Here is a 27,302-nt window from a genome sequence, read left to right on the forward strand (position 1 = left end):
CTTTACAGAGAGAAAAAAATATATATATACTTATTTTGAAGTTCCTTCCCCCTCTATATATTTAAAAAAAATGTTTCTTGATAGTAGCACAGAATTCCAGTCAAAAAACCCTTCAAAATAAGGCATACAAAAAAGTTCTTCATCTGTAAAAAAGGACAATAATGAAAAAAAATTTTTTTTTAAATAACAGTTGTTTAGAAACTCAATCCCATACCCAGCTGGCTAGTGATCTAGGTTTTGAGAAATCATGTCATTATGTGGGATGTAGTATAAATGGACGTCTTCATTGATGGCATATTTTGTGGCAATGTCTGCATTTCCCAAACAAAACTCAAATTTCTGTAATATCCTAAAACATGGCTGTTTTCAGAAGGGGTCCATTGATTGCTAGGTGTGCTGATAGCAAGTCTGTCCATATTACCAGTAGATTATTCAGTGGGGCAACAAAATTCAGGCATTTCTCTGCAGTTTAGTTAATACAGTGCTTTTGAAGCAAGAACATGTATGTATGATTGGCCACATGTTGCACCAATAGACACAGGCACAGGTTGTTACAAAGCCGGCTCCTACTCTAATGTTAAATTTAATTAAGTTTACTTTATATATGCACATCAGCCTCCAAAGGTGAAGGTCAACTGCACAAGCAATACATCATAGCCAAAAACCATCAATAGTATGCAGACCGAGTAACTATGACCATCATTCGCATGAGCAAAGTAAAGTAAAATAGATTCTTCAGACAATTAAAAATAAATCCTTCAATCAAATACTAGCTAACTGGACACTGCAGGCTCTGGATATATATCCAGCATGTGCATCTGCACACGCATAAGATTGTCAGGAAGAAGAGGAGACAGCAGAACATGACATGTCGCATTTGTATTGGTGTGAAGGCTTATATATTCTGAGATTTCTACTCCTGTGAGAGGAAAAGCCAGGGAAACATTGATAAAGCTTTGGAATCTAGTAAAAAACTTAATGAGATCTAGACCATGATACAGATTCCACAATAAACCAATATTGATCACTGAGTAAGATTGGAAATTCCGTTGTCAAGGAAATCATTGAACCAAATGTCTATTATAATAATTTTATCTTATATAAATAAAGTCGTAATATTGTTAATAAGGCGGGTAATCAACCAGAAGCTAGAACAACCATGCATGAGAACGAAGGATTCCGTGATTTAAGCTGACGAAGTCAGACAAATTGCTAAAGGATGAAAAATTCTCTTAATGTCCTTTATGTTGGACAGTTTAAAAACCTTGTTATGATATTATTCTAAAGGGTGTTCATCAAAAAATCGGCTAAAAGGCATAATCCAGTTGGCAATCACAGCCATCTGATGGTGTGCGCGTGCCACCTAGTGTCGAATAAAAAATCACTAAAAAGTAAATACTGGTTGATTAAAATTAATTATTGGTTTGAGTACAAACAACTTTCGTCCTTATTGATAAAAGGGATTCTTAAAAAAAAAAGGTTTTTTGCTGTAACTTTTTCAACCCCTACTTTGTCATATTTTACATGTCTTTGTGTAACAAGAGCCTTAACAGTTACAAGTTTACAACAGTTTAACCACAAAACCATGGATGTCACGGAGTCGAAAGGTAAGATTTTCCTTGCTAAGACGAAATTTTTCGTGGTGAATTTTACTGCATATCAAGAAACAAAATTATTAAGTACAGCAGAAAACGTACAATCAAACAATTAAGATTTAGGTTAGCACATTGTTTATTTGTGTAGAGGTTGCTCTTGGACAACCAATTAATACTGTTTGTGTAAGTAAACAAATTTAAAAAATGACGGTTTTCGAATTTTACTTTTTACGAATTACGTATTGTCCCACTATTAGTATTATTTTAATCGTTCACTATGTTAAATCATCTTCTGGTCATGTCTCTAACTTTATGCTGAGCGTTCGTTCAATATTCTTTTAGTGAATTGACATATTGATAGATTCGGAATAGCTAGACGTGCTGACTGTCCTTAGGCGATTTTTGCAAGCCTGCAAAGTTGAGAACGGCAATCTGTAGCGAATAGTGTGCATCATAAGATGATATTGACAGCAGAAAACCTTGTCAAATTTGTCACATTCAAGGGTGAATCACCATTAACACACATAATAGAAATTAAAAAGTACACAAAAAAGTTTTGCAAGAGCTCTGTTTGTGACAAACTAAAGATCACCTGGAAACCTTCAAAACCTTATCAACGGGTGTTTGGTCAAAAAAATTAATTCATCTGCAATAGATCGAGTTCTGCCTGTATTAATTTAAAAAACTCATTCTATCATTTTTTGTAAAATTGAGAGTGTTACAGAAAGATCTAAAATTCACTTCTGACCTATATTCAGAACAGCAGCGCACAAGGTTTTGTATAGGCGTTGATCTGCTTTCATGGCTAAAATGTTTTGTTAAAACAAGTGCATATTTCCTGTACCACACATTCTGAATTCCCGGCCTTCAGCCTACCAAATCAACTGAGCAATAGCCCAATTCCTTCAAGGAAAAACTTTCATATATTGAAGGTCATAAGAGGACTGCGGTGGTCGAGTGCTATGCTAACGGTTCTACCCAGATTGGAACCCTCCAATCCTGGCAGAGCCTAGGCTTTTTAATTAATAATAGTGTGTAGAGATTAGTGACAATTAATCGATAGTTATTCAGATATCGTGAGATCTGAATAACTATTAATAGTAGTATGAGATATTGCAAAGTGGTTTGCCCTCTCGCCTGTGACACCCAACGTGTAGTAGACATTAAATCTTTATATTACTTTACATTGGAAGCCATAAAAAAATGTTCGTTGATTAATTGATTGTACTCACCTAAAAATATAGATTGTTTTATTAGCTAGTCACCATTTTTATGAGCCGTAATATAATCTGTGCAACATGTTTGACAAATTAAAATGTTATACGTTAAAATATATGTTCTTAAGATTAAGGGCATACGTATAACAAAAACAGGAATAACAAAAATATTATGTATCTATTTTAAAATAGGTACAATTTACTTATATATTATCAATACGACAGCAGACAGATGATATCATCTTATCTATTATTAAACAGACTGCTTAAGGGATTCGTAAACAATTGTAAACAAAATTGGTAGTGGGTGTTGGTCTGTGAATCAATGAACAAATGTTAAACTGGCACTGATCAAAGAGCAAACAATATAAACAGAAATATCCAACTAGAGACAGTATTATCTAAAGAAATAACTTTTTGTTAAATATTTGGTTTAACAAAATAGAAAAGAAATAAAAAAAATTAACATTGTGAAGGTGTTTTATGCAGTAAGAGATTATAAAATAGAAAGAAAAAAATCATTTTTTTATACAACAAAGTAATTTTTGTTTTTCTCTGTTGAAATCACATTTGGGTATATTCTTTTATTCATGAGCTGAATGCAAATTAATTCATTTTCAAAATGTGTACTTTCAGGATTTTACAGATTTAATGGAAGTAGTGAAAAGAATTTAGATATGTTTCCTCCACCACCACAAACTTATGTTCCAAGCTCGCCCACTTTTGACACTCTCTATGGTAAACCAGTTCAAAATATAAAAAGTGTCCCATCGGCTCATTTCAGCTGGCAGGGAAGGAATTGGAGAAGCGATGACGAGACGTGGCATGCACCCAAGCAAGCTGTCCTTCCTCCAATAGGTGTTTTCTGGGATATTGAAAATTGTCAGGTAAATTTCAGTCAGAGAATAAAGTTATTCAAAAACTAGCAACAATTTTTTTATTCACTTGTGTCAAATTGGATTATCTGAAAATTTTGATCTAATTCTAAATCTAATTTTGATTAATTATACAGATTCCCCATGGGAAATCTGCATTAGTTGTTGCACAGGCAATAAGAGCTAAATTTTTCGAGGGATACCGTGAAGCAGAATTCCTTGTTGTATGTGATGTTAAAAAAGAGAGCAATCAAGTCATTCAGGAATTGAATGATGCACAGGTAACAGTTTCACTTTGTAACAATAATTAACATTTTGTAATAGTTTTTCTTTCTTTTAAAATTAGGTTAATTTGATGCATGTGTGTTCTAAAAGTAAAAATGCCGCTGATGAAAAATTAAGACAAGCTTTGAGGAGGTTTGCTGAAATCCATAGTTTTCCCTCTGCGATAATTTTGATCTCGAGTGATATTGATTTTGCCACGGACCTTTCGGATTTGCGGCATAGGTAATATAATTTTTTTAAATAAACATACAAAAACAAAATGACAAAAATGAAACAGACAGTAAAGATAACTAACCGTTTTAATAATTCACTTAATAATTATTTAAGCACTCTGGAGTTCTCACTACAGTGAAACACTGTACTTTTATGTTAGCCACTTTTTTTTATACAAGTTAAAATAATGACATTATTCAGTTATGCTTAAATTTTTCTTAAAACTGAACCATTTTTACTTTTGCAATGTAAATTTTAATTTATGATTTAAACTATTTTAATTTCTTGTTTTCAATTTTAGGAAAAAGATACATATAATTTTATTACATGCAAACTCATGTTCAGAGTCATTAATAATGTGTGCCAATGAACATTATAATTTTGGGGAATTGGTGAACCCCTTACCATCTAGAGGATCATTTCAGGTATTAAAACAAATTAATTATATAAAATATAAATGTTAATGTCATATGTTATGTCATATACATACAATATGTATTGATGTGTGTATTAGTGTAAAGAAAGAGAAATAAAATTTAAAATAAGGATATTCTTCAAAATAATAATTTACCATAGTAAAATAGAGTACTATCTATACAATATTTGGTTGAATTTGAACATTTCTTTATTAAAACTGGAAATTGTAAAATTTGAATATATAGGATTGTTGTTTTAGGACACTGATCAAACAACAGAGCTTGTTGTTTGGTATCCTTACAATTGTGATACCAAAAAAGTGAAAATGAGGTTGAAATATCTTTCTCAGAATTGCGGTGGAAAGATATCGTTTGTATCTGAGTTTTATGCGATTATTTCATTCCCAACAATGGATTCAGCGATAAGGTAAATTTTTGTGTTAAAAAAAGAGTGTATATTTCTGACCTGTATGTATTGATTTAAACTTTATTAACTGCAGGGCTCACAAGAGAATGAAAGGAGAGACATTATTTGGAAGTGAGATTACAATAACTACCCCACATTTGTTTCTAAGCAAGAAAAATAATGGTAAACTTACATTTTCATCAATTTTTTACTGAACAATAAATTGTAGTGATCATTTTGTAGGTTCTTATCCTACGTTTACAAGTTTTGATGGATTGGAACAAAAAAGTAGAAAGCGTTCATTGCCATTATGGTACACACCAGATGAAAGGTTGGAAAATGTATTTACATTGTTATTATTTCAGGGCTTTATTATACAAAAATATTATTTTTTTAAATTCTGTTTTTTAGACATTTCAATGGAGAATGCAAAAGTTTCAATGAAATTGGAACTTACAATACACCGCAAGAATTGCTTAATAATTATGTTTATATGGGATTTAATGTGACAAATGAATTATTTGTCTCTCCTTGGAACAGGCCTCACATAATTACAGTAAAATTTTTTAATACTAAAGTAGTGTATATAAAAATTAAGTAGATTTACACCGAAACTTACATACCCATACCATTGCACTAGTTAAAGTTAAATTTATCATGTATTTCCAACAAATGCTTTTAAATTATGATATAGTTCATTGTACTCAACATTTAATTGCCATCCTTATGCTAGGATTCATATTAGTACTTATATGGTACTTAGCCATACCCCGTCAAATATGCTTGGAATTTTTTTTTTTTCGTTTTTGTCTAGAAAATGTGTCATAGATTAGACATGATAAGATTCCAGCTATTTTGAAGTGCTTTTGCCTTATACGTTGTGTTCGTCCAAGCCTTGTCTAATTGAAGCAAAACTTACTTTCTATTCACCTAAACTTGGTATGACCTATCCAAAACAGGATATAGCATTCAATTTCTATAGAGTAAGAACTGGGAGGGAAAAAATTCAGAACATTGTCATAAAGTATAACTTTCAAAAAAAGCCTTTTCCTCTGGTGCCTCACTGTTCGCTAGAAGTATGAACCTGAACATTGCTATCTTGGCAGGATTGTATCACCACTATCAAAATTTCCCTACCTCTGCACAGTCTGTTCACCAAACCCATGGTTTGATCACTTGTAATTTTTTCATTTCATCTAATAGTTCCAGTCAGTCTTTCATGAATTTCATGCAAACAAGGTTCTTTGGATGTCATGATTCCAAAATTCAGATTTAATAAGAAATTTCAATACCTGATAGAGCAGACTGGAAGAAAGTGTCTCAGTTAATGCCAATTATGTTTGGTATTCAAATAGCTCCAAGGCCGAGTATGCGTTAATAGCTCTTTGGAAATAAAATATAATTCATATAACCCTTGGGCAATTTGCTACTGTATTTTAGGCCAAGACAGTGCCCAATGTGCCAGAGAGATGAGATCAAAAGGCTGAGTAATACAAAAATAAAATAAAAAATCCTTGTACAAGAAAGAAAAGAAAATTATCCTTGTTTTGATACGAGGGTCAACAAGAAGGTGGATAAATTGGCCAAAGAAAGTTCAATTAGGGACTATCAGCCCAAACATTTTTGTGGCATTTGTAACTGCCAAGAATGTCAGACAATAGATTAGCAATAAGTCCTCCATTTAGTAGGAATGCATTTCAGGACAGAGGTATGACAATAATGGAGATTGCACAATAAACCAATATTGGTCATGGAGTAAGATTGGAGGACAAAATTGTCCAGAAAATCATTGAACATTCGGAAAAGTTAAAAATATTTTTTTTTTTTTTGCTCACCCTTATAATATGCAAGTCAATTTCTTTTTTTAAAATCACTTTTGTATTGATGACTAATTATGTTAATTTGTTAGGCTATTAGAAAAATAATTACACTACTTCTTATATATTTTTTTTTTTTTTAGCAAAATGAACAAATCATAAATCCTTCTGGTGCAGGTAATCTGTCTATTGAAGAAATATCAGAGCAATCTTCTGCATTTGAACGCTTCAAAAATAATCACAGTGGATTTAGTTGTATGTTCAAAGAATAATTGCTTATTTGTGAGTTGATTATAATACAATAATGTACTTTTCAGGCAATGAAACAGCCAATTCTGAACTGAAGATAAGTGTTTTGTCTAATTTCCATCCAGTAAACAATGGAATAGATAATGTAACTCATCAGTGCGACCCATTGATAAATAGTACCAAAGACAGGCAAACAGCATTCGAAGTTTTAGTGAGTTAATAAATAATGCAAATTGGTGAGAATTTTGAGTTGTCACTTTTATTATTATTTTTTTTAAGTTATCAATTGATGAAAGTTCTATGCAATCATCTGTGAGTGAAACATCCACTGTACAAACCGATAACGAAATTGCAAGCTCTTTAAAGCCACCAGTTGAAAGATTATCGTCTTTACTGTACAATAATAGCAAGGAGAAACTTGCTGTTGCAAAAGATTCCATTCCTGATGATTCTATTTCCACCAGACAAAACAAACATGTAAATACTTTTACATTCAATGCTTATTTTAAATATTAAAATATCGCATAAATTACAATTTTATTTTAGAAAATTATGGGTCATTGCTTGAAACACACGAAAAAAGAGTGTGTTGAAGAGTGCAATGATATGACAGTTTCACCACTGTCAAAAATAGTAATCTGCCTTAAGACATTTTCAAAAAATGTTCGCACACTTCTACATTCCCATGATAACATCCTCCCGCTCCAAAGGTAGACTTATTTTTATCTTTTATCTCCTCATTTATTAGTATAATGTTGCTTATAGTTTATATAATTTAATTTCTTTATTTTTTATGTGACTCAAGTTTTTTTTATTGTTACACAACTGAATTTGGAGAGTTGACAATAAGTGATGAAGGGGTACCATTGGAACACCTGGTCACGTGTATCGACAACGTTGAGCTATCTGTGTCAAATGGTATAAAATACTTACAACAGTCAATTACTAAAATGAATGAAGAGTTTGTGGATACAGGTTGGTCTCTAACATCACATTTTCAATTTCTTTATATTAGGCCAATTGCAATGTTTTTATTACAAGAATACTTTATTATAACATTGTTAATTGTTTTCAGGTAATCTCTTACCATTTCGCAGCGAAACATTAACAAATGCGCTAACAATTTTTTGCTGTGAGGTCATTGACTTGATAAAGACTCAGCCATATTGTCAAATACCATTTGATAAATTCATTAAATGTTATAATCATTATTATGGAAGACAATGTCATCTGGCTGATTATGGGTTTGCTCACCTGAAAAGTTTATTTGAAGCTGTAGCCGATGTGATCCAGGTAACATATTTTTATATATGTCCATTTATGCTCTTATCAAATTATATTAGTAGAAATTCCTTTGTATTTATATTATACTACAAAAACAACATTTATTATTGGTGATAATCCTATCAATTGAATAGACCCCATCTACATTAATAATATTTTTATTGTATTTTTTAATCTTATTTTTAGGTAATGGGCGAAAGTAATTCAAAAATAATCACACTGACACACAAGACACAGATGAGGAGGTTCTCTTTGGATTTTGTTAGAATATTACGGCTCCAAACTGACCAAAAAATCTTGCTATCTGAACTTCCTTCAATTTTCGAGAACATCCTCTTACATCCTTTCAACCCGGTTGACTATGGTGTTTGTAAAGTTGAAGACCTCATTAGTTGCATTTCATCTAGTCTTTTAACTAGCCCAGCTGATAATGACATTATAATTTATTTAAAAACAAAACAATCAAAAGATAAGACATGCAAACTCAACAAGTCTCAATGTTTGAAGGTAAGGTTCTTTACAACTTCTCTATATTTAAACTATTATTCATATTTTATTTAAAACACAATTAATTTATTTTCCTTCTTATATTTAATTGACAGGCTACAGAGCATAAAATCTGTCTATAATATACTATCTATTGAGACAAAGTTAACATTAATGTTATTAACATTAATTTCATATAATAATAATTTTGTTTTAGAAAGGAAAAAATAAAAAGGAAAGTCAATCATTAACTGAAAAATCTGATTCAGTGAGTAATATTTTTATTTGATTTACATATCATAATAATTATATACTCATGTCTTATATTTAGGTGGTTACCAAATTATCTAATCTGTCAATTGCTCCATCTGACGTTCATCAACCGTCTTCATGTTCTCCAAATTCATCTTTACAAGACAAACCTACAACTTCTAAGTCCAAACGATCTCAATGGGAAACTTTATTGGATTCTCCGCCTTGTGATAACACTGCAAGCTCATCCACCAGTGATTTACCACCGTCAACAACTAGCCACACTAAGAAAAATGGCCAATTAATCATTTCACCGGACCCTTCAATACTTCCACATCCAAATATCCATCTCAAATCCAAGTTCGTAAAAGTAATATAGGATACTAAAAACGCATATCGTAAAATTCACATCTCAATTTTAATTTGTAGGCCCTGGATCCGGCATGTAGAACACCAAACATAAAGATGTAAATTTGATATCACCACCAAATAGTGGTAATAATTGTAAGTATGCTTTGTTTTTTTTATTGAAAACATATATTTATTTAAGTATATTTTCGTATTGTTGTGTTGTTTCAACGTGCTAGATCATTACAAGCAACTTTGTTCTCTTAATTGAATTCTAGTTTTCAAGAGTGGATAAGTAACCCATTAGATACCCTCCTATCCCAAAACTCTACCCTTTCCTTATTTGGGAGGGAAATCTTGAGGCAATTAGCATGTAAGCATCTTGGAGGATTGCCAGGAAGGGTTCACGGTTGGAGTTGAGGTTCAGATGAGGGTTTCTAGGAATTGGAGGAAATATCAACTTTTTGTGGTTTTGAACAGAAATGGGATTTGCGGGTCTGTGTGAATAGTATGAAAGTCCATAAGTTTCTATTTAAATAGAATAAGTTGATTAATTTGAAATTATTTTGAACTTATTGTTAGACCTTGTGAACTTATTTGTACTTACTAAATTTGTTTTATCTTCTATTCTGCCAGAAAATCTTTTCAAGTTGTTAGGGTTTTTCTTTCTTTTGTGTCAAAGTTGCAGTTGTTAGTTGCTAATTGGAATTGTTTTCCGATGCTGGTCGGTGTTATCTTTGATGGGTTAAGTCTTAGTTTTTTAATGTTGCTTGTTCTAGTCAGTTATTCTGCAAATTTAAAAAATACATATATTTTTGTAAGGAAGGCAAGAAGATTGGCCGGAATGTTTGTAAAAACTGTACGGTTAAGACCTCAACAAGAAATCTTTTATCTTGCATTCTTTACTTATCTTCTATTTTTCTCGTAAATTTTTAAGTTAATTTAATTTTTACCACTAGTAGGTTACTTTATAAGAAAAATTCACTTATCATTTTTTAGGTTCGCCGAGATTGGCTGCATAATTGACTCCTGACGATAATGAACAACGATAAATGTATAATTACTTTTAAATTGCAGTTCCTCAACCCGGTTATATTACTGGTGATATTGTGATATGATAACTTAATTTTTCTCAATTTGATTTACCATTAAGGATATTTTAATCTATTCAAACTTTAAAAATTTTAATGCCAATTAACTGACAATTTGTATTGTACTTCAGTTATCTTGACATAGTGTGAGAAACTTCAAACTTTGGTTGTCCCAAAAAATGTTTGAATATTCAATATATTCACATTGAAATATTTACATTCAATATATTGGATATGTCAATATTTAGGTATAAATTTGGTAATTTGAAGTTTTCAAGAAAGGGTTTGAACGTATAGAATCCGCAAGTGCACTCTACAATCATTTTAATATCTCTTTTAAGTAATTAAAAGATTTTTCAGTACAAATTAAACCATTTTTCATTATGTATTTATGTTTTTATATTATATGTAAATACTCTTTTTTTCTTTTTTCTTTTTTTGTCAGTTCAGATTAGAAACTTATCTCCCTTAAACCAATCTATTTTCTGCTTGAATTTGATACTTTATAAGTTATCTCATTACTTATTTTATCTAATTTTTGTAATGTACGAGATATAATTATAGTATATTGTAACAATTGATTGTTCGGTCATTTTGCAATATTGCAGTGACCATGTCATCATACTCTATTTATATCACTATAATTACAAAATTATGTACATCAAGTGAGATTGTAATAATTACATTATGATTGGTGCGTAGAGGAGAGATATACGACTTGTATCTATAAATTCAGTCATTCCAAATACAAAAATAAGTAAAAATTCCAAAAAAAAAGCACAATGTTTATAACTTTGAGTGTGAAACTACTTTAATAGAGTACAAAGATAAATTGAATTAAAAATAGTGGATAATGCTCAAAATATTAAAAAAGTTATTATACAGCGGTGATTTTTACTTAAATAAATTTTTGAGGGGTAATGTTGTTAACTTGCCCATTTTACTTGTTCTTTAATCACCATTGACTGACTATCATATAAAATAATTTATGTATAAATATTATGTTTATATTTGAAATTGTTACTCAACAACAAATCATCAGACCTAGGTTTTATGTGTAAATCACAAATGAATTATAATATGTTATTGTAATTTGTTAATTATTTACATTTCATTTTAGAAAGGTAAGTTGATGATTTATTATGTGATTGTTTTATAGAAATTAGGCTCTGTTGACCAGGGAAAATTGTTGTTGTTATGTTCTAATTTAATCTCAAATTGTACAAATAACTTTTAAACCTTTTTTTAAGTCAATTGAGTGGTGTTGTTCATAATTGTTTTACATGATCATTTTTTTTTCTTCTTTCTTTTTTTTTTTGTAAGCGATCAATTGAAAATATTTACCTGTATCTGACCAATTACCTGATCTGAACGCGTTAATAAAAAAATATTATTTCTTAAAAATTTATAATTAAATGTAAATAATCTTTTAACTGTGTATATGCCAATAAATGGTGACAACTTGAAACATGTCAGCCTCTTTTCAAAATTGTAAATATATATTAAAAAAAAAAAAAAAATAGAACGGCTTATTTTTTAAATATTGTAAATTCTGTAGTGGAGGAAATGGTGTAATTTATTTAAATTATGTAATTGAAATAAACCATTTAAAAGAGTTGATAAGTGGTTTAACTTTGTGATTTTTGATATTTGTTATTGAGATCAATCTTAAGACTGGGTTAAAAAAATTATAAAGTGAACTATTCATGAAAAATTCTTATTTCTTTTTTTTTTTTAAATGTGCCTCCCTATTGATCTCACCATTGCACTGTAGAAATCCCCTTCCCAGGAACCGCTAGTATATTTCCTGTGGAGTTGACCACCCACCATACCGGGTCCGCCGAGAGAGATCAGACACAACCAATATGTTATCTGCATGGACTCAGCCAATTGGACGTCTGTGTAACTTCACAGGAAAGAAATCATTATTGCCTGGATTCTAGGCCATGTTGTCATAGAAAGTAGAATGATGAATAATGCAAAAGCAGACCAAGCAGCAACGATGTCATATGACCTCATTCTCCTACCGCAATGAGCATATTCTGTGAGCCAAATATTATATAAAAATTTATCCATATAATAATATAATCCATATATTCATTTAGCGGTCATAACTGACCATATTAATTATTTCAATTCTTTTATTCTTTTCATCTCAACCAAGTCCTTAGATAAAAAGAATAATTAATTTAAAAAGTTATATGGAAAGATTGGCAAATCGTTATGATGTAGTGACCTACAAATTAAAGAAATAAAACCTTTGGTCAAATTGTGGGCCATGGAGAACAGAAAAAAATAGCGTGAGAACTTAGCGCCGCACAAAACAAAGTGGCTTGACCATAAATATCAAAAACATTCCAATAGACAGCGTCAATTTGATTGAATACCTGAATCGGATAAATGCAAGTGGTCATTTTTGATGGCTTCCGACCATGTGGTTTTTCCCATCTAGGAGGAATGTATTTATTATTTTGAGTGAATAGGTGGGTTTGTGGCGGATAGAGTATCAAACAGGCCCACAAAATTAGGCTAGTCTTTTTAGGGTAAATGTGTTTAGAGAGAAGTGAAAGGGGGCAGGCACGCACATAAAAATAAATGATCTTGACTTACGTAAATATCAAATAAAAATCAAATTTTATCTGTACATATATTGTATCAATGTATTTATTAGATCGAATGTTTTTGTATGTGTGGCAGAATATACAATAAACAAATTAAAACGAACCACAGACCCATCAACCTAGGTTAGTTGGTGTGTGTGTGTGTTTTTTTTTGTGGGCAAGAATAATAAACTTTTTTTAAATGTTAGAAATTCTATATAGCTAAAGGAGAGGAAAAAGGCGATATACATCTACCATTTTACAATTTTTGTTGTTGTCATTTCTCATTTTTAAAACTAATTAAAATTAGACAGATTACTCTCGCTTTTGTAAAGGAGAAAGACGTTCCTGATTTCTCTTGACAATAGATGAATAGACAATATTCACTAATGTTTTATTTTCACCTCTGTCTCTTTTGACGTCTTTTAGCTGGGAAACCTGAAGAACACTGATTATTTTAGAATGGTTTATTCAAATATTGAATATTATTAAAACAAACACAAAACTTAAAGGTGCATTTGAAAAGTGGGTCTTATGCAAGACAAGACTTAATGAAGCACTCATCAATACCTTGTAGAAAAGAACAATCAGATTTCTTGCCTTGATTTGTCCAATTACTTTGTTTTGCTTTATCACTTTTTCTTACACTGTGCTTTACTTTTTGAATTTACAAGAAAATAACGGTATCGAAACCTAATATAGTACAATGTTGTGGCAGGTCCAGATTATACCTTTTAGGAATAGAATACATAATGTAGCTTGATAGTCTCTGATCATCCTGCTTATTTTTGTATGAGTGTTTAAAGTGTGAAAGGTATGAAAAGCACACCAGACAAACCAACCACCAAAGGTTGCAAAATACGTACAGAGATTAGGCAGATCAGGATGATCAAAGACGATCAACCAGCAATTTATATTTTGTTATACAAAAAATATTACTCAAGATTAGGATTTTAAATATAATTTATTGGTTTAATGTAAAAACACATTACTCCAGTTATATTTTTGTTATTACATACAATTGTTTGTTTTTATTCATACTTTAAATTTCCGTAATGATAATAATGACAAATTTTACATTAATACATTTTTAAATTGAAAAAGACTAGTTTTGTAATCACAACATATACTTTGCTGTTATTTAAAGCTGGTACACTTAAAATGACATTACATTACACATATAAAATATAATAAAAAGTTTAGCATTTTTTGTTATATTTTTTATTTAGTTAAATTGAAAAGACAAAACAAATGAAATGAATAAACATTCATTAGTTTATTTTACAAACTACATTAATGTTCCTTGCGTTAAATGTGTTTCCGTAATCACAGCAAAGTACAATATACATACATACGTATAATATATATATTATATATATATTATTTTTTTTAAATTGCACATATCAAATGTACTGTTTGAGATCATTAGCTTTTTAACTATCTAATATTTGCGATGTTGAAATAATTCTATTCGGTTGTATTTTAACATTGTTTTAAAATATTAATTTTTCAACAGACTAGATAAAAACTTACCTTTTTTCCATTCGAAATCGAATTAATTTTTTAATTTTCTTTAAAGCCATCACTAATTAAACATATCATAATACTAGCAATAGTTAAAAGTATTGAACTGCAATGATGACACAAAACATTAAACGTTTGTAAGTCTTAATTAGCTTAACAATAAAATATTTAATTACAAAGATTTCTGGAATTGATAATTAATTCAAATTGCAAAAGGAAATTTCATTCATACATTATTTTATTTTAATTTTTATAAATATCTAATGTCTATCTCTTCATTTCATTGAAATTAGATGAACATTTAAAAATTACCATAAGATGAACCGGAAACTCGATGTCCTTGTAAATATGTTTGTTGCCAATAAATAATTGAAATAAAACAAGGCAAATTTGGTCCACCAAAAGATTTTTCTTGGTTACATTATTATACACTTTCCTTTCTCCGCCCAGGGGTTGTTCTTTTTGTCTGGTGCATGGATGAGTGGATCATTCTTTTCATTCTCTTCCACGTACTCCCGCATCCTGGAAGAAAGGAACATTGTTGAGATTTTACAAAGGAACATTTATCAATAAGTCATCCATGCTGATACTGATGACTTCATCTGAAAACAATAGTAATAATTTAGGACAGTTTATCAAAATTTATGTACAACTTTCACTCAATCAACATTGAAAAAATAAATAGAATTACTCTAGTTGACATTGATCGACCTACGTAGTTTAAACTGATGTTGTATTGGATCTTCTTGACTTCAAGAAGATCCAATACAACATCAGTTTAAATAGAATTACATTAAAAATTATAATAACCAATTGACATTCAAAAAGTAGTCAGTCTTATTGAATTCCCTCATTCAGTAAATAGTGAATAAATAAAATTACTATTTGAAAAGTAGTAACATAGTTTGACTTTGTGATATTATTGTTTCAGACTGTGGCTGTCATCAGAGTCTATTATTAAAATTAGTTGAGGGTACTTTGTTCCTAGACATGGGGTACAATAATTATGACAATTATGTAAGCTAATTTTTAGTCCAAAGATGACAGTAATTTTAGATAATTGTGATGGCGATTATCTATACTCAATTATCTATAGCATACGGATTTTATTAAAACTACCAATAATGACAATTTTTCAGGCTAAATTTAATTTCCTGATACCTGGTATCCCAGATAGCGATTATTGATTTATACAATCTTAAATCTGCATGCATGCACAACACACACATGTACAGAGTTGAGTGTCAACAGCTAAGTAGTGGATGCAGTTCCTAAATCCAAAACTATTCACACTCTCAATTAAAAATACATTTTTCCTATTTTCCATGCACCATCACCTCCATAGCTTCTCCGGAGAGAAAATGTTGCAGGGATATATCGCTCTCTTGTTTTTCTCCAAACCCTCTCTTGGCAATCAGAAGACCTCAAACTGACTCATCTGGCAAGATTTTAGCCAGTTGATGTGATTTCTAGCAAAACTAAACCGAGCTGTTCTGTGCCTTGTCAAAAGTTCTGGACCAGTGGATCGCCTTCTCGCATGTAATCCAGCTTCTTAAAGCCTTCACTTGATCTCTCCTGAGATGTGGCATGATGGTATCTTGATAACGACGGAAGACTCTTTGAACAGTTGTTCTGGAAATGTAACCAACCTGACCACATACGTTTCACTTTCCCATCTTCCAAAATACTATGATACTAGCCGAATCTATATCACTTAAAACCATCACTCAAACAAATTTGAAACTTAAAAAATTAAACCACCGGAACATTAGTAAGAGCTTTACAGAAAAACCAAGAAAGAAGAGATTGTTTATCCAAATTTTTATTTTCAAAATTCAAGTGTAACCACAAGTGGGAGATTTTATCTGTGTTTTATTTACCTCTTATCCTTTAAAACAGACCAAATATTGTAAAATAATCAATGGAGGATTGTCTAACATATAATTACAAATATTAAGGGTGGCTGTTTTTTTTTTTTTTTTTTTTTTTTTGTATTATATAACTAATATAATTGAGGTTCAATGGGGTAATCAATATTCGGCCATTGGCCTTATCACAGAACACATTCACGCTAATAAATACATTCAATTTCAATATATACACAGAAACACAAAAACGAGATATCTAAAAGTACTATAAACTGCACAACAGTCCTGTTTTGTCCAAAACTCAGAACAGGGGATCGAAATACTAGCTACTATGACAAGAACAATTCTCATATCAACTCATATCGGGTGGTATTTCTATATGGAGCCAAGGAATGGCACCCTTCAATTAACTGGGACACATCAACCTTCAGTTTTTAGATGGTTCTACTCGCAGATTTATTTTTTACAACTATCCGGATTTCGATTTCGAACATTAAATGCTCATCATCAGGCTGCAGGAGTTACAAACTCGTCTCTCGTCGTTCCAAAGAGAAGCTGGATTTAATGCCACTCAATTTTGAATGCGCGAAAAACGTGAATTACATTACTTTTAATTTTAATAAATATGTAAGAAAATAATTTTAAATTAGTGATTAATTTGTATGTTGAATATTATTTATTATTATTTTTTTAAGAGGATTCAGCAAAGGTCATACAAACCATCAGGGTGCCGGTGTTTTTGAAAAGACAGTGATGAGCGCCGTATCAACGCCTAAACCGTTTTGCAGGCACCGACGCCCCAAAGTACATATTTAAAATTCGGGAATTCGGGTTAAATAAAAATCTGGGATATTTTTTATACATTTATTTACATGTTTAATCTTGAAACTTCCATTTATTTAACATCTGCTAATTATAGAAAAGAATTGCAAACAATTAAAAAGGGGTGCCAGTGGCCCCTCGGTTTAGGCGTTGACACGGCGCTCATCACTGTAAGGTAAAGGACCTGTGTTCGAATCCAGCGGCCCTGCATTGGAAACCAACAAATTTACAAATTTATTAAAAAAACATCCACACTCCGAGGGTTGATATGTCCTGTGCTGTTGCAAACCCTGGTAAAAAAAAATAAAACCTTGGCTAAAATCAGTGGATATCAAGAAAAAGAAGAAGACAAAAAAGAGGTATGTATTCATTTAGAAAAGTAAAGTAACTAGATTGGTGTGAGAAATTTGAAGTACAAAAATGTAAATATGGAGATAATTGTATAAATAATACCACAGATTTTGATCCCCCTCCCAATTTTAAACATCATTAAACTTTGTACGAATTAATCTCTAATTTAAAATAATTTCCTTACAGTAGTTATTAGGATAATATTTTTTGTTTAATTTTAATATTTGTTTTGTGATTCATGACAATTCACTTCGAGGGGTGTGTGTTTGTAATTTATTCAGCCTGACGGTGAGCGTTTAATTCTCAAAATTTGGATAGTTTTAAACAACAAATAAGTGAGTAGAACCATCATTCATAAAACGTGAATCAACATACTCACCCCACCTTTATTATTTCTATCAAGGAACTTTACTCTAATGCCCGATATATAAGTGGGCGATAGCCCATAAGTAAATGGCTGAATGCCTCGACCTCATATGGACTCCAGATAGTTTTTGTTGTAATGATCAATGACCAATTTCAAAGATGTTACTCTTAAATATTAGGAAAATTGCTACTCCTTTTCTTTTTCCTTCATTTTTGGTTAATTACGTCTCGGCTTCGGATTGATTAAATCATGAAATGCCTCAACTTTTGCTTACTCTCATGTTCCAGTCAAGCTGTTAGGGGTTATAGCATACTTTTCATATTTTTAAATTATTAATTAATGAACTCTAGCATAATATTAATTCACGTTTTCCTAACATTTCTGATTGAAAAAAGTACATAATATAAGAAAAATAATAAATTTGCTGTCTGTCAGCGAGAATAAGCGATCTATTCTGAAGTCTGTGAGTATGAAGGGAAGCGGTTTCATCACTGTAGTTCTCAGCAAGGTTAATTTTATGTTTTTCCGCTCTGAATATTGAAAAGTACATTCTTATGCCATAGCTTAACTCTCACTTTTTCGACAAAGGGCCATTAGATGCCATTGATCACGAGAACAAAAAGACATCTCCATCCGTCGTTTAGTTTGAACCGAACGTCATTTCATTACTGTTCGTTTGTTTGACTTTGAAAAGATCGACAAGTTTGTCTTTCAGCTTATCGTCCGTCCAAATGTTGGCCCATTGCAGTTCCCGTCACACCCATGGTGAGTGTAAAGTGCAGACTTTTATCTGTTTGTGTTTTTATCGGTGAAGAATGGCCTGTCAGCTCCGGAAGTACACGGAAGGGCCGTGAAAAGGGACGAAGTCCATGGGGCACGTCCAAGTCCGACAAAACACTCATAAAAAGATCAACTGTCCGTATAATTGAGAACAGCCGAGGGACAAATGGACGATTTTCCAACGACAAGAAGAAAATTAGTGCTATTTGAAAACACACCGGTTGCTTCCTTTGTAGTTATACAATTCGTACCAGTGCAACAATGAATACGAATATCTTAATAAATGAATAACCACAAGGGCGCTTTGCGGGGATTTTTTTCATGTTTATTCATAACAACAGCAGTTTTAACGCGCTTTGGAAATAGAAAAGCTTCTATGATGCACGAATCCATTGTTACATTCCAAACGATCTGGCTATTGTCAGACTCGCCTGATACACAATCACCAGACAAGAACCTGACTGAATATAATAACGATTGTATTAAGTTTTTTTCGTAATGGGGAAATTATTAAAGAAGTGAAAGATTTAATGAATATTTAGCCGTTTGATCCGTTTCGACGATAATTACAATTCAGTGAGAGAAACAGTCATGCACAATCAATATACATTTAAATTGCTTGTGTCTTGATAGATGGATTGTACAAAAGAACCAATACTAGACACTATTCGATTTTTTAAAAGGTCCAAAATCCAAAAATAAAATATATTTAAAGTTTCTATTGGACCAACTTGTCGAAATATAGTAGTATTTGGAGTACAAGGGAAAAAAAGATAAAAGCATAAGAATGAATAAAACTCGTTAAACATAAAAATAGGCTATAAAACAATTTTTAATATTCAAACTAAATTTAATTTACACTCGAACGTAATACAAAAGAGATTGTCCATGACGGAAAAAAGTACACATAATAAAACATTACAGGAACAAGATAATTTCAAAAATTAACATTGTTAATTACTGTCATAAAAGACTTGAACATTGTACGTATTTTACATTTAATACGAGAATGGCAATTTTCAATTACATATAAAAATTGAGTTTCCTTATAAAAATTGAGTTTCCTTCCATTTGTTTATCAGGAATGGTATTGCATGGTAAATGGATATAAGCCAAAATTCTTGTTGAACTTTTATAAATTTTTTATAAAATTCAACACCAAGCTTTGTTAGATCGGTACAAAAGAAATTGTCTAGATTTTTCTATAAAATAATTAGTACAACTATTAGTTAACTTGCAATTAATTAAGGTTTTTAGTCGAGTTAAAAAAGTCAATGGCACGAGCGGGATTCGAACCCACGATCTTCGGCTTGATACGCCGCTGCTCTCCCACTTGAGCTATCGTGACCTCGATCCACACGGACACTAACTTCCCATCTCAACCGCACCTTTTGAATTTTCCCTCCTTTTTGCCATTTTTCAATTATCAATATCATATTAACGATGGGTGTAAAGTGGGATGTTCGGTCAGAAAAAAAACAACGAAAACTTGTCATCCTTTTATTCTTTAAAGCTTATGTTTCAGATAGTTGCGCTCCTTTTTCAGTGTCTGGAACAAGATGTTGACAGAATTTGTCCAAATAAAATTTAAAAATTTTAAAGTGTGCAAAGAATAAAAAGATGATAATACAGCTAGGTCTTTTTTGGCTGAATAATTCCACTTTACATTTTAGTTTAAATTTACACATACAGTCATATACTAGAGACAACATTAATTATCATAAAAAATAATTGTCCTTTCTACAACTTTGAACTTTGACAAGGAAATAAAGCAATGTGTAAGTGTAACAATGTATCTGTTCCCTCGTATTCATAAAAATTAGGAATTTTTCTATTTCTCATGATTCTTAGAGATATATGTACATAAAAACAAAAACCTAGAATTCTAATAATGATTTGGAATAATGCAATAACTATTCCTGCCATAAATTAATTGTTTCTGTACATCATAAGGAAAATATAGCACTTTATCAAAAAATTAAAAACATTCGTTAAAATGTAAGTTTTCTTCCGTTTTTGAGGATTTTGCCCATAAATGGACATTTATGAAGAAAAAGAATATATCATAAATTAATTGACCTTTATAAAACTTTTTACAAAGGGGTTACAAGCGTATTCACTATCTGCATTCGGCCGAATAAAACAGAACAAATTAAAAGGAACAAAGAAGGAAAATAAAAAAAATCTTATGATTACAATAACTTTCATATTCATTACTGTCATAATTTACATGAATTCTGTAAAACTTTGAGTTTTGATAAAGTTAACATGTTAATTTATAAAAACTTCACACTTTATTTACAAAAGTTGAGTTTTTTTACGTTTCTTGTTTGAATTCTTCAAAGTTGGAAAGAAGAAAGAGGAAAGAATGTTAAAACTAGGGAAGCCTTTCTACATTTACATTTTCTTCGGTGGGATTTTCGTTGAAAGGCTACATTTTATTGAGATGTTTTACCACCGAAGCACGCCCCTATATATGCCCATTCATATTAATAAAGTGCGATAATATTTTACGTTGATAAATTATTAATGCCTGATTTAAATAAGAAAACTGAGCCGGCTTTTCGACGTCAAAAATATTCACAGCTCAGAAGGGTAGCGAAATGTGATTGTAAATTTTAACGAAAATCCTCATAATCACGATTGACAGAAGTAGATGTTGGCTGAAAAGAATGCGAGAGAGCAAAATCGATATTATTTAACCTTTCCCGCATAAAAGTTCTCCCAATGAATGTTACTTGCATATGCTCTAATTTATGTTTTTCAAATTTATGTTTATTTTCAATATTTAATCGAAAATGTGGGTTTTAAAAGGTTTTCAATAGAAAATATTGTGTTAAAGAAATAGTCATAATTTGTTTTTAAATTTTGGTAAAATTTATAATGGTCGAAAATTTTTTCGAAATTTATAATTTTACATTTATAATGAAATATGGACAACATAGAAAAGGGAATAACAAAAAAATGAAGGGTTTTTAGAATGACTCATTTGTATTGACCGCCTTCAACCCCACTGTTTACAGGGGCGTGTTTTACAGTCTTGATTTTCCAGGAGGAAATTTCTCTCAGCCACCGAATCATATACAAAGTTGGTTTAAAAAAAAACTTTTTTAGCTTTTTCCGGTTAATATGAGATAAAATGAATTAACTTACGCGGCGATGCTCTTTGACAAGGGCCAGCGTTCCATGGTGGCCTGGTATTTCATGTTTTCGATCTGTTTCTTCAGTGCGTCCTTGTCCATAGCTGAGAGTACACTGGGGTCCATATCGTAGGTGACCGCGAGCCTGCGCAATCAATTGCGTCACGGTTATGACGTCATATTAACAAAGCAGACCGACCTGGCAGTGTCTGCTCGGCCTCAGGGGTTCAACAATGCCATACCTCCATTCACACTTCTGAACCACACCGTTCGCAATATATTTATAGGAAAAAATAAACATATAGTCAAATACAAAATAGTTATAAAAATTACTCTCAATCACAGTTATATGGCGTACTCTAAAATTAAGAAAACGTTTCTAACGACATTTTTTCCATATATTTACTCGGTCAAAATAGTTGAATTGTCATTTTATTTGTATGCAGATATGAAACATCCCGATGGATATAATCGAAAGGAGCGAAACACTCTTGTCAAAACTATAAATCGATGGCTCAACCGGCAAAGGTCGAACCCCGAAGTCAAATGTATTCATTTAATATAAATACAGGACAATATGGAAAACATGAAAATATTAAAACTTTTTATGTAATAAAAAAAAGCAGAAAACTGGAAAACAGGCAAACTCAGAAATTTTAGAACAGAAAACGATCGTCGGTGAACCAAATAAACAAAATGTATAAATATAAATAAATTACATAACACAAAAGTAAAAACACGGCGGAGTTATACAGTTGCGCCACGCAGAACTGTTTTGCGGTATGGTATCCTGAGATTTTCCCCCCTATCCAAATAAAACACGGACGACCTTTTTTATGTGTAATAAAATTTGCATAAAATAATTTTTTTGGCTTATAAAATTAAAAACAATAATAAAGATCAATTTTGTTATATAATGAACTGATCAAACTGCAGATATGAACTTATAGAAATATAATTACTTTTACTCACATATTTAAAGTTATAGTTATCTTCTCTGATAAGTTAATCGACAAAAACAATATTTAAGCAGTTAATTAAACAACTCACAATACGAAAAAACATATGAGATAAAAATTTATCCGTAGTATTTGTTAAACTGTTATCCGTTGATGGCGAAAATTGAGAAAGTGCTCTTTAAATAATGAAGCAAAACCTCATAAAAACCCATCCTCTTACTTGCAAAGTACCATTAAAGGCCATTAGTTATTTAACACACAATTTTTAAGTTCCCCCTTATACGATGTTCAAGCGAGACCGGAAGCAATAATTTCGATTTTCCTAAAATCGGCTAATTTGAAGTAAATGGAGGTTTATGAGTAGACTACGCAAAAAAGTTCCAAGTAAAAAGTTTATTCGGGTAAGATTTGGTCGAGGCGAAATATAACTTGTGTAAGTAGGCAAATTAAAAATAGTCAGCGAGAGATTCTGCTTTACTATTGATTAACAGTTTTACTTTTAACTTATACTATAAATTAATCTCAGGAGATTTCTATGATGGATTAAGTTAGTTAATCATTAAGACGAAGATGTTAGGAAGAGGTTCATAATGATTTTCATATTAAACTTTTTTTAAAAGTAATTACTATAAATAATGTTAATATAATGTTGATATCTTGCTGTTAATATTTTTTTTTCCGGAAAGAAACCTTTGTCTCATGTACTCGCGCCATTGATCGAGCCACTTTTAACAGCAGAAAATATCAAAAATGTGTCATTTTTCTTAGTTTTTGCTCAAATTATGAAGTTGGAAGTTCAGGATTTTCGTTAAACACGAGAGTTAAAAACGTTCAAATTGAAAAATTCAGTTATCTAACTTCAACGATAAACTGTAGTGTAATAGTAGTTCTTGCAACCGCGTGAGGTTCAAACGTTCATTTTCATTTATTAAAACGAAAAAAAAAACTAACTAAAACTTGGATTTATTCATTGTTTACAGTTCGTGAAAACCATCGGTAAAATGTATGATGAGAAATTTTCAGTACAAATATTATTTCTATTCTATTCTATTTATGAATAATCGCAATAAAAAATTGAATTTTCATTTATATAGTAGATAATTTAATAAATATAATTGTTTAAGGACACCATGCATGAAAAACTGAATACATTAAAAACTTAAGTAATATTGAAATTTTTAATTCTTTTATACCTAGTCTTTTTCCACTTATCAGGTTTTATGTACGTAATTACGATATAAAGCAAGAAATAAAAAAACTTTCTCCTCTATAATTTATTTGTATATCGTTTGGTGTCCAATTCCATACCATTCCTATATATTATATAACTTATATTTTTATTTTGACTTTTTAAATTTTAAGTTTTTATCAACAAATTAAAGAACAGGTACGAACGGAGTTAAAAAGTTATGCAATTCAAAAATAAAGGTGATTTATTGCACATATCTGTGAAGAATTGATAAGGGCGCGTTTACGATTTTCGACGCTCTGCTCGACGAACGTGTGTAATAAAATGTGTTAACGTGCTGAGATGAGAAAACACTGCAGGTCATCCTAGGCGAAGTCTCGATCCGCCGTTGGCACAGAGATTTTGAAAAAGAGAACAAAAACTAATCACTCACCTTTCGTAAGTTGTTGGAAAAGCAATGAAAGTGAATTGGAGACTAGAAGAAGCCAAGAAAACGCTGTGTTGCCTGGGCTTCACCGCTCGATATCCTTTCAATTATTTAGGATGTCAACAGTGAAGCATAAAGACAGAAAAAACTATCATTCGGAGAAATAAACGCGGTCGAACTACTACGAAAAACACCCACACTGATAAATGCGCCCTTAATGTCGGACCACTTTCAAATCTGACCTGGACTTTCTCATGTTACAATTGTAATTTTTGATTAAGATAAAAAAAATCGTCAAATTATTCAGCTGTCCGAAGAGAAGAATTGCAAATCGATCTTTTTATTTCGTACACCCAATACCACCGGGCGTAGTAACGTGTGTTAGTGTATACAAACAGAATAAATTAGATCAGTTTTTTTTTCTTTCTAAACATTCCAGATAAAAATACTACATGTGCACTCGTATAAAAGTAAAGAATTTATACCGCCGATTGACTTGAAAAGAGAATTGGGATATTTGAAAGGTCGTCACGTTTCTCTGTTATCTCTGTCGTTCCTGCGTTCTCATAATTGGAAACGATAATGATGAAGCCACTGAGGGACTTTGAAGGGTGTTAAATAAAAATCAAGAACGACTGCATGCAATTTATTGGCACGGCTTAGTAATTTTAATTTCAAATATTGACTGATATATAAATATTTTTTTCCTTCTTTATTTATTATAGATGAATTAAATTATTTTTATTATATAATAAATCCCATTTTTTATCTAATTACAAGCTTCCATAAAAATTGCCTGTAGAAAAAGCTTAAAAATAAACAGAAAAACGTAATGCAATGAAAAAGAATCCTATTTATATTCTAGTTTCGTGAGTACGGTATGACTATTACAAGACCACAAGCTCTCCTGATAACAGTTATAACAATTGAAGTTAATGTGTGTTGATGAATAATAGATAAATCAATATTAAATTTATTTACAATGAAGTTATTCCTATTTTGAAATACAATTTTATAACTGATGAGCAGGTAATCTGCAGTAATCCTTTTTCTTTGATCTTGTAAACTGAGGAATATATTATAAAATGAACGAGAGAGAGAGAGGGGCGGGAATTGACAGAAAGATAAATAGAGAGAGAAGATTGAGAGGGGGAGGGAAAGTAAAACAGAGAAGAGATTGAGAGAAACGGAAAGGTAAATAGAGAGAGAGAGAGAGAGAGAGAGAGAGAGAGAGAGAGAGAGAGAGAGAGAGATATAGATAGAGAGAGAGAGAGAGAGAGAGAGAGAGAGAGAGAGAGAGAGGGAGAGAGAGAGAGATAGACAGACAGACAGAGTGAGAAATAAAGTGAAATAGAGAAAGAGGAAAAAATAGTGATGGTGAGAGAGAAGGAGAGTGAGAGAAAGTTAAAGAGAGAGATTGAGAGAGGGGGAGAGAAAGTTTAATAGAGAGATTGAGAGAAAGGTAAAGTTAAAAAGAGAGAGAAAAATAGAGCGAGAGTGAGAGGGGGGAGAGGGAAAGGAGATAAAGTTACATAGTGTAAATAGAGAGAGGTTGAGCGAAAGGTAATGTAAGTGAAAGAGAGAGGCAGAGTTAGAGATAAAGTGGAAGATAGAGTAAAAAATAGCGAGAGAGGAAGAGTGATAGAAAGAAATGGGGTGAATGAAAGTTAAATAGAGAGAGATTGAGAGAAACTTGAAGAGAGAAAGAGAGACAATAGATAGAAAGAGATAAAGTCAAATAGAGAAAGAGAGAAAAATCACTGATAAGGAGAGAGATAAAATAAAATAGAGAAAAAGAAATAGTAGTGGAGAGGGGGAGAGTGAGAGAAAGTTAAATAGAAAGAGAAAGAGAGAGAGGAGGACAGAAAAGTTAAATAGAAATTGAGAGAATGGTAAAGTAAGAGAGAGAGAGAGAGAGAGAGAGAGAGAGAGAGAGAGAGAGAGAGAAAGAGTGAGACAGAGAGTGAGAGAGAGAAAGAGTGAGACAGTGAGAGGGGGAGAGAGAGAGTGAGCGAGAGAGAGAGTGAGAGAGAGAGAGAGAGAGAGACAGTGAGGAAACGAGAAAGAGAGAATAGTGGAGTAGAATCTTTATTCAAATATTTACTAGTTACATAATTTACATTGGAGTAACAAGTTTATACTACTATTACTTTTTAAAAGCGTTTCAACAAGACAAAAGAAAATTTAATTTAAGGGTAAAAAATGTAAGAAAAACTATAAGCACTAAAGTGTTCTTCTTCACTCTCTTATGCCTGTACATAGTCCCAATTTGTTGAACTAAATGATTACTGCTTAGCTTACACAGTTGAAAGAAATTCTTTGTGAGGCTTTTATGTGGTGTACAATGTAATTTCGAACAATGCGGTTGAGATGGGAAGTTGGTGTCCGAGTGGATCGAGTTCACGATAGCTCAAGTGGCAGAGCAGCGGCGTATCAAGCCGAAGATCATGGGTTCGAATCTCGCTCGTGCCAATGACTTTTTCATTTTGACCAAAACCTTACATAAAAAAGATTAAATAATTGGTCAAGCGAACCACGAAATTAGTGAATTGAATATGTGTTAATGTGCAAGTCTAAAACGCAAGTGTAGAGGGGCGATGACTTTAAGTCTTCAAACTTATTTTAATTTGTAGTGAGGCGATGTTCGATTGCGATATCAAACCCCATGAGGTGCAAGCATACAAAAGCATTGGTCGGACCATTGCTTTATAGAGGTACATACAGGTGGTTTACTGGGTACA

The 27,302-nt window shown here is 31.5% G+C and overlaps 2 protein-coding genes across 5 annotated transcripts; one reads left to right on the forward strand and one right to left on the reverse strand.

The window, feature by feature from the left end:
- Positions 1-1,333: 1,333 nt before the first annotated feature.
- Positions 1,334-16,429, forward strand: LOC106661858 (meiosis regulator and mRNA stability factor 1-like). Of its 4 annotated transcripts, XR_001339789.2 has the most exons (21): positions 1,334-1,607; positions 3,449-3,699; positions 3,825-3,968; positions 4,034-4,194; positions 4,487-4,610; positions 4,862-5,028; positions 5,102-5,190; positions 5,251-5,338; positions 5,419-5,563; positions 6,968-7,079; positions 7,142-7,284; positions 7,353-7,550; positions 7,620-7,783; positions 7,879-8,048; positions 8,149-8,366; positions 8,544-8,864; positions 9,061-9,111; positions 9,175-9,455; positions 9,525-9,599; positions 15,590-15,675; positions 15,798-16,429. XR_001339789.2 is itself a non-coding variant. In XM_024225786.1 (20 exons), the coding sequence occupies exons 1-19, from the start codon at positions 1,346-1,348 to the stop codon at positions 9,556-9,558; spliced, it is 3,123 nt and encodes a 1,040-aa protein (XP_024081554.1). In that variant the 5' UTR covers positions 1,334-1,345; the 3' UTR covers positions 9,559-9,599; positions 15,590-15,689. The 4 variants fall into 4 exon arrangements, 3 of the variants coding, with proteins under 3 accessions (XP_024081554.1, XP_014241054.2, XP_014241055.1); XM_024225786.1 differs by lacking the exon at positions 15,798-16,429 and having other exon boundaries at positions 15,590-15,689; XM_014385568.2 differs by lacking the exons at positions 15,590-15,675; positions 15,798-16,429 and adding an exon at positions 10,443-12,054.
- Positions 14,896-24,727, reverse strand: LOC106661859 (guanine nucleotide-binding protein subunit gamma-e). The gene is made up of 3 exons (XM_014385571.2): positions 24,568-24,727; positions 22,000-22,131; positions 14,896-15,180 (listed from the first exon to the last, which is right to left on the reverse strand). Exons 2-3 carry the CDS (start codon positions 22,110-22,112, stop codon positions 15,075-15,077), a joined length of 219 nt encoding a protein of 72 aa, XP_014241057.1. The 5' UTR covers positions 22,113-22,131; positions 24,568-24,727; the 3' UTR covers positions 14,896-15,074.
- Positions 24,728-27,302: the final 2,575 nt, after the last annotated feature.

Source organism: Cimex lectularius, unplaced genomic scaffold (genome assembly GCF_000648675.2).
Source record: "Cimex lectularius strain Harlan isolate CLEC.00 unplaced genomic scaffold, Clec_2.1 scaffold34, whole genome shotgun sequence".
Taxonomy (NCBI): Eukaryota; Metazoa; Arthropoda; class Insecta; order Hemiptera; family Cimicidae; genus Cimex; species Cimex lectularius.

What these genes read in the sequence shown, in the direction of transcription:
- LOC106661858 (XM_024225786.1), top strand. Translation starts at nt 1,346, where the DNA reads ATGGTGTGCGCGTGCCACCTAGTGTCGAATAAAAAATCACTAAAAAGT. An exon ending in ACAATGGATTCAGCGATAAG is followed by an intron (nt 5,029 to 5,101) that starts GTAAATTTTTGT and finishes TATTAACTGCAG; the next exon opens with GGCTCACAAGAGAATGAAAG. An exon ending in TAATCACAGTGGATTTAGTT is followed by an intron (nt 7,080 to 7,141) that starts GTATGTTCAAAG and finishes TGTACTTTTCAG; the next exon opens with GCAATGAAACAGCCAATTCT.
- LOC106661859 (XM_014385571.2), bottom strand. Translation starts at nt 22,112, where the DNA reads ATGGACCCCAGTGTACTCTCAGCTATGGACAAGGACGCACTGAAGAAA. An exon ending in TTGTCAAAGAGCATCGCCGC is followed by an intron (nt 15,181 to 21,999) that starts GTAAGTTAATTC and finishes CCTTTCTTCCAG; the next exon opens with GATGCGGGAGTACGTGGAAG.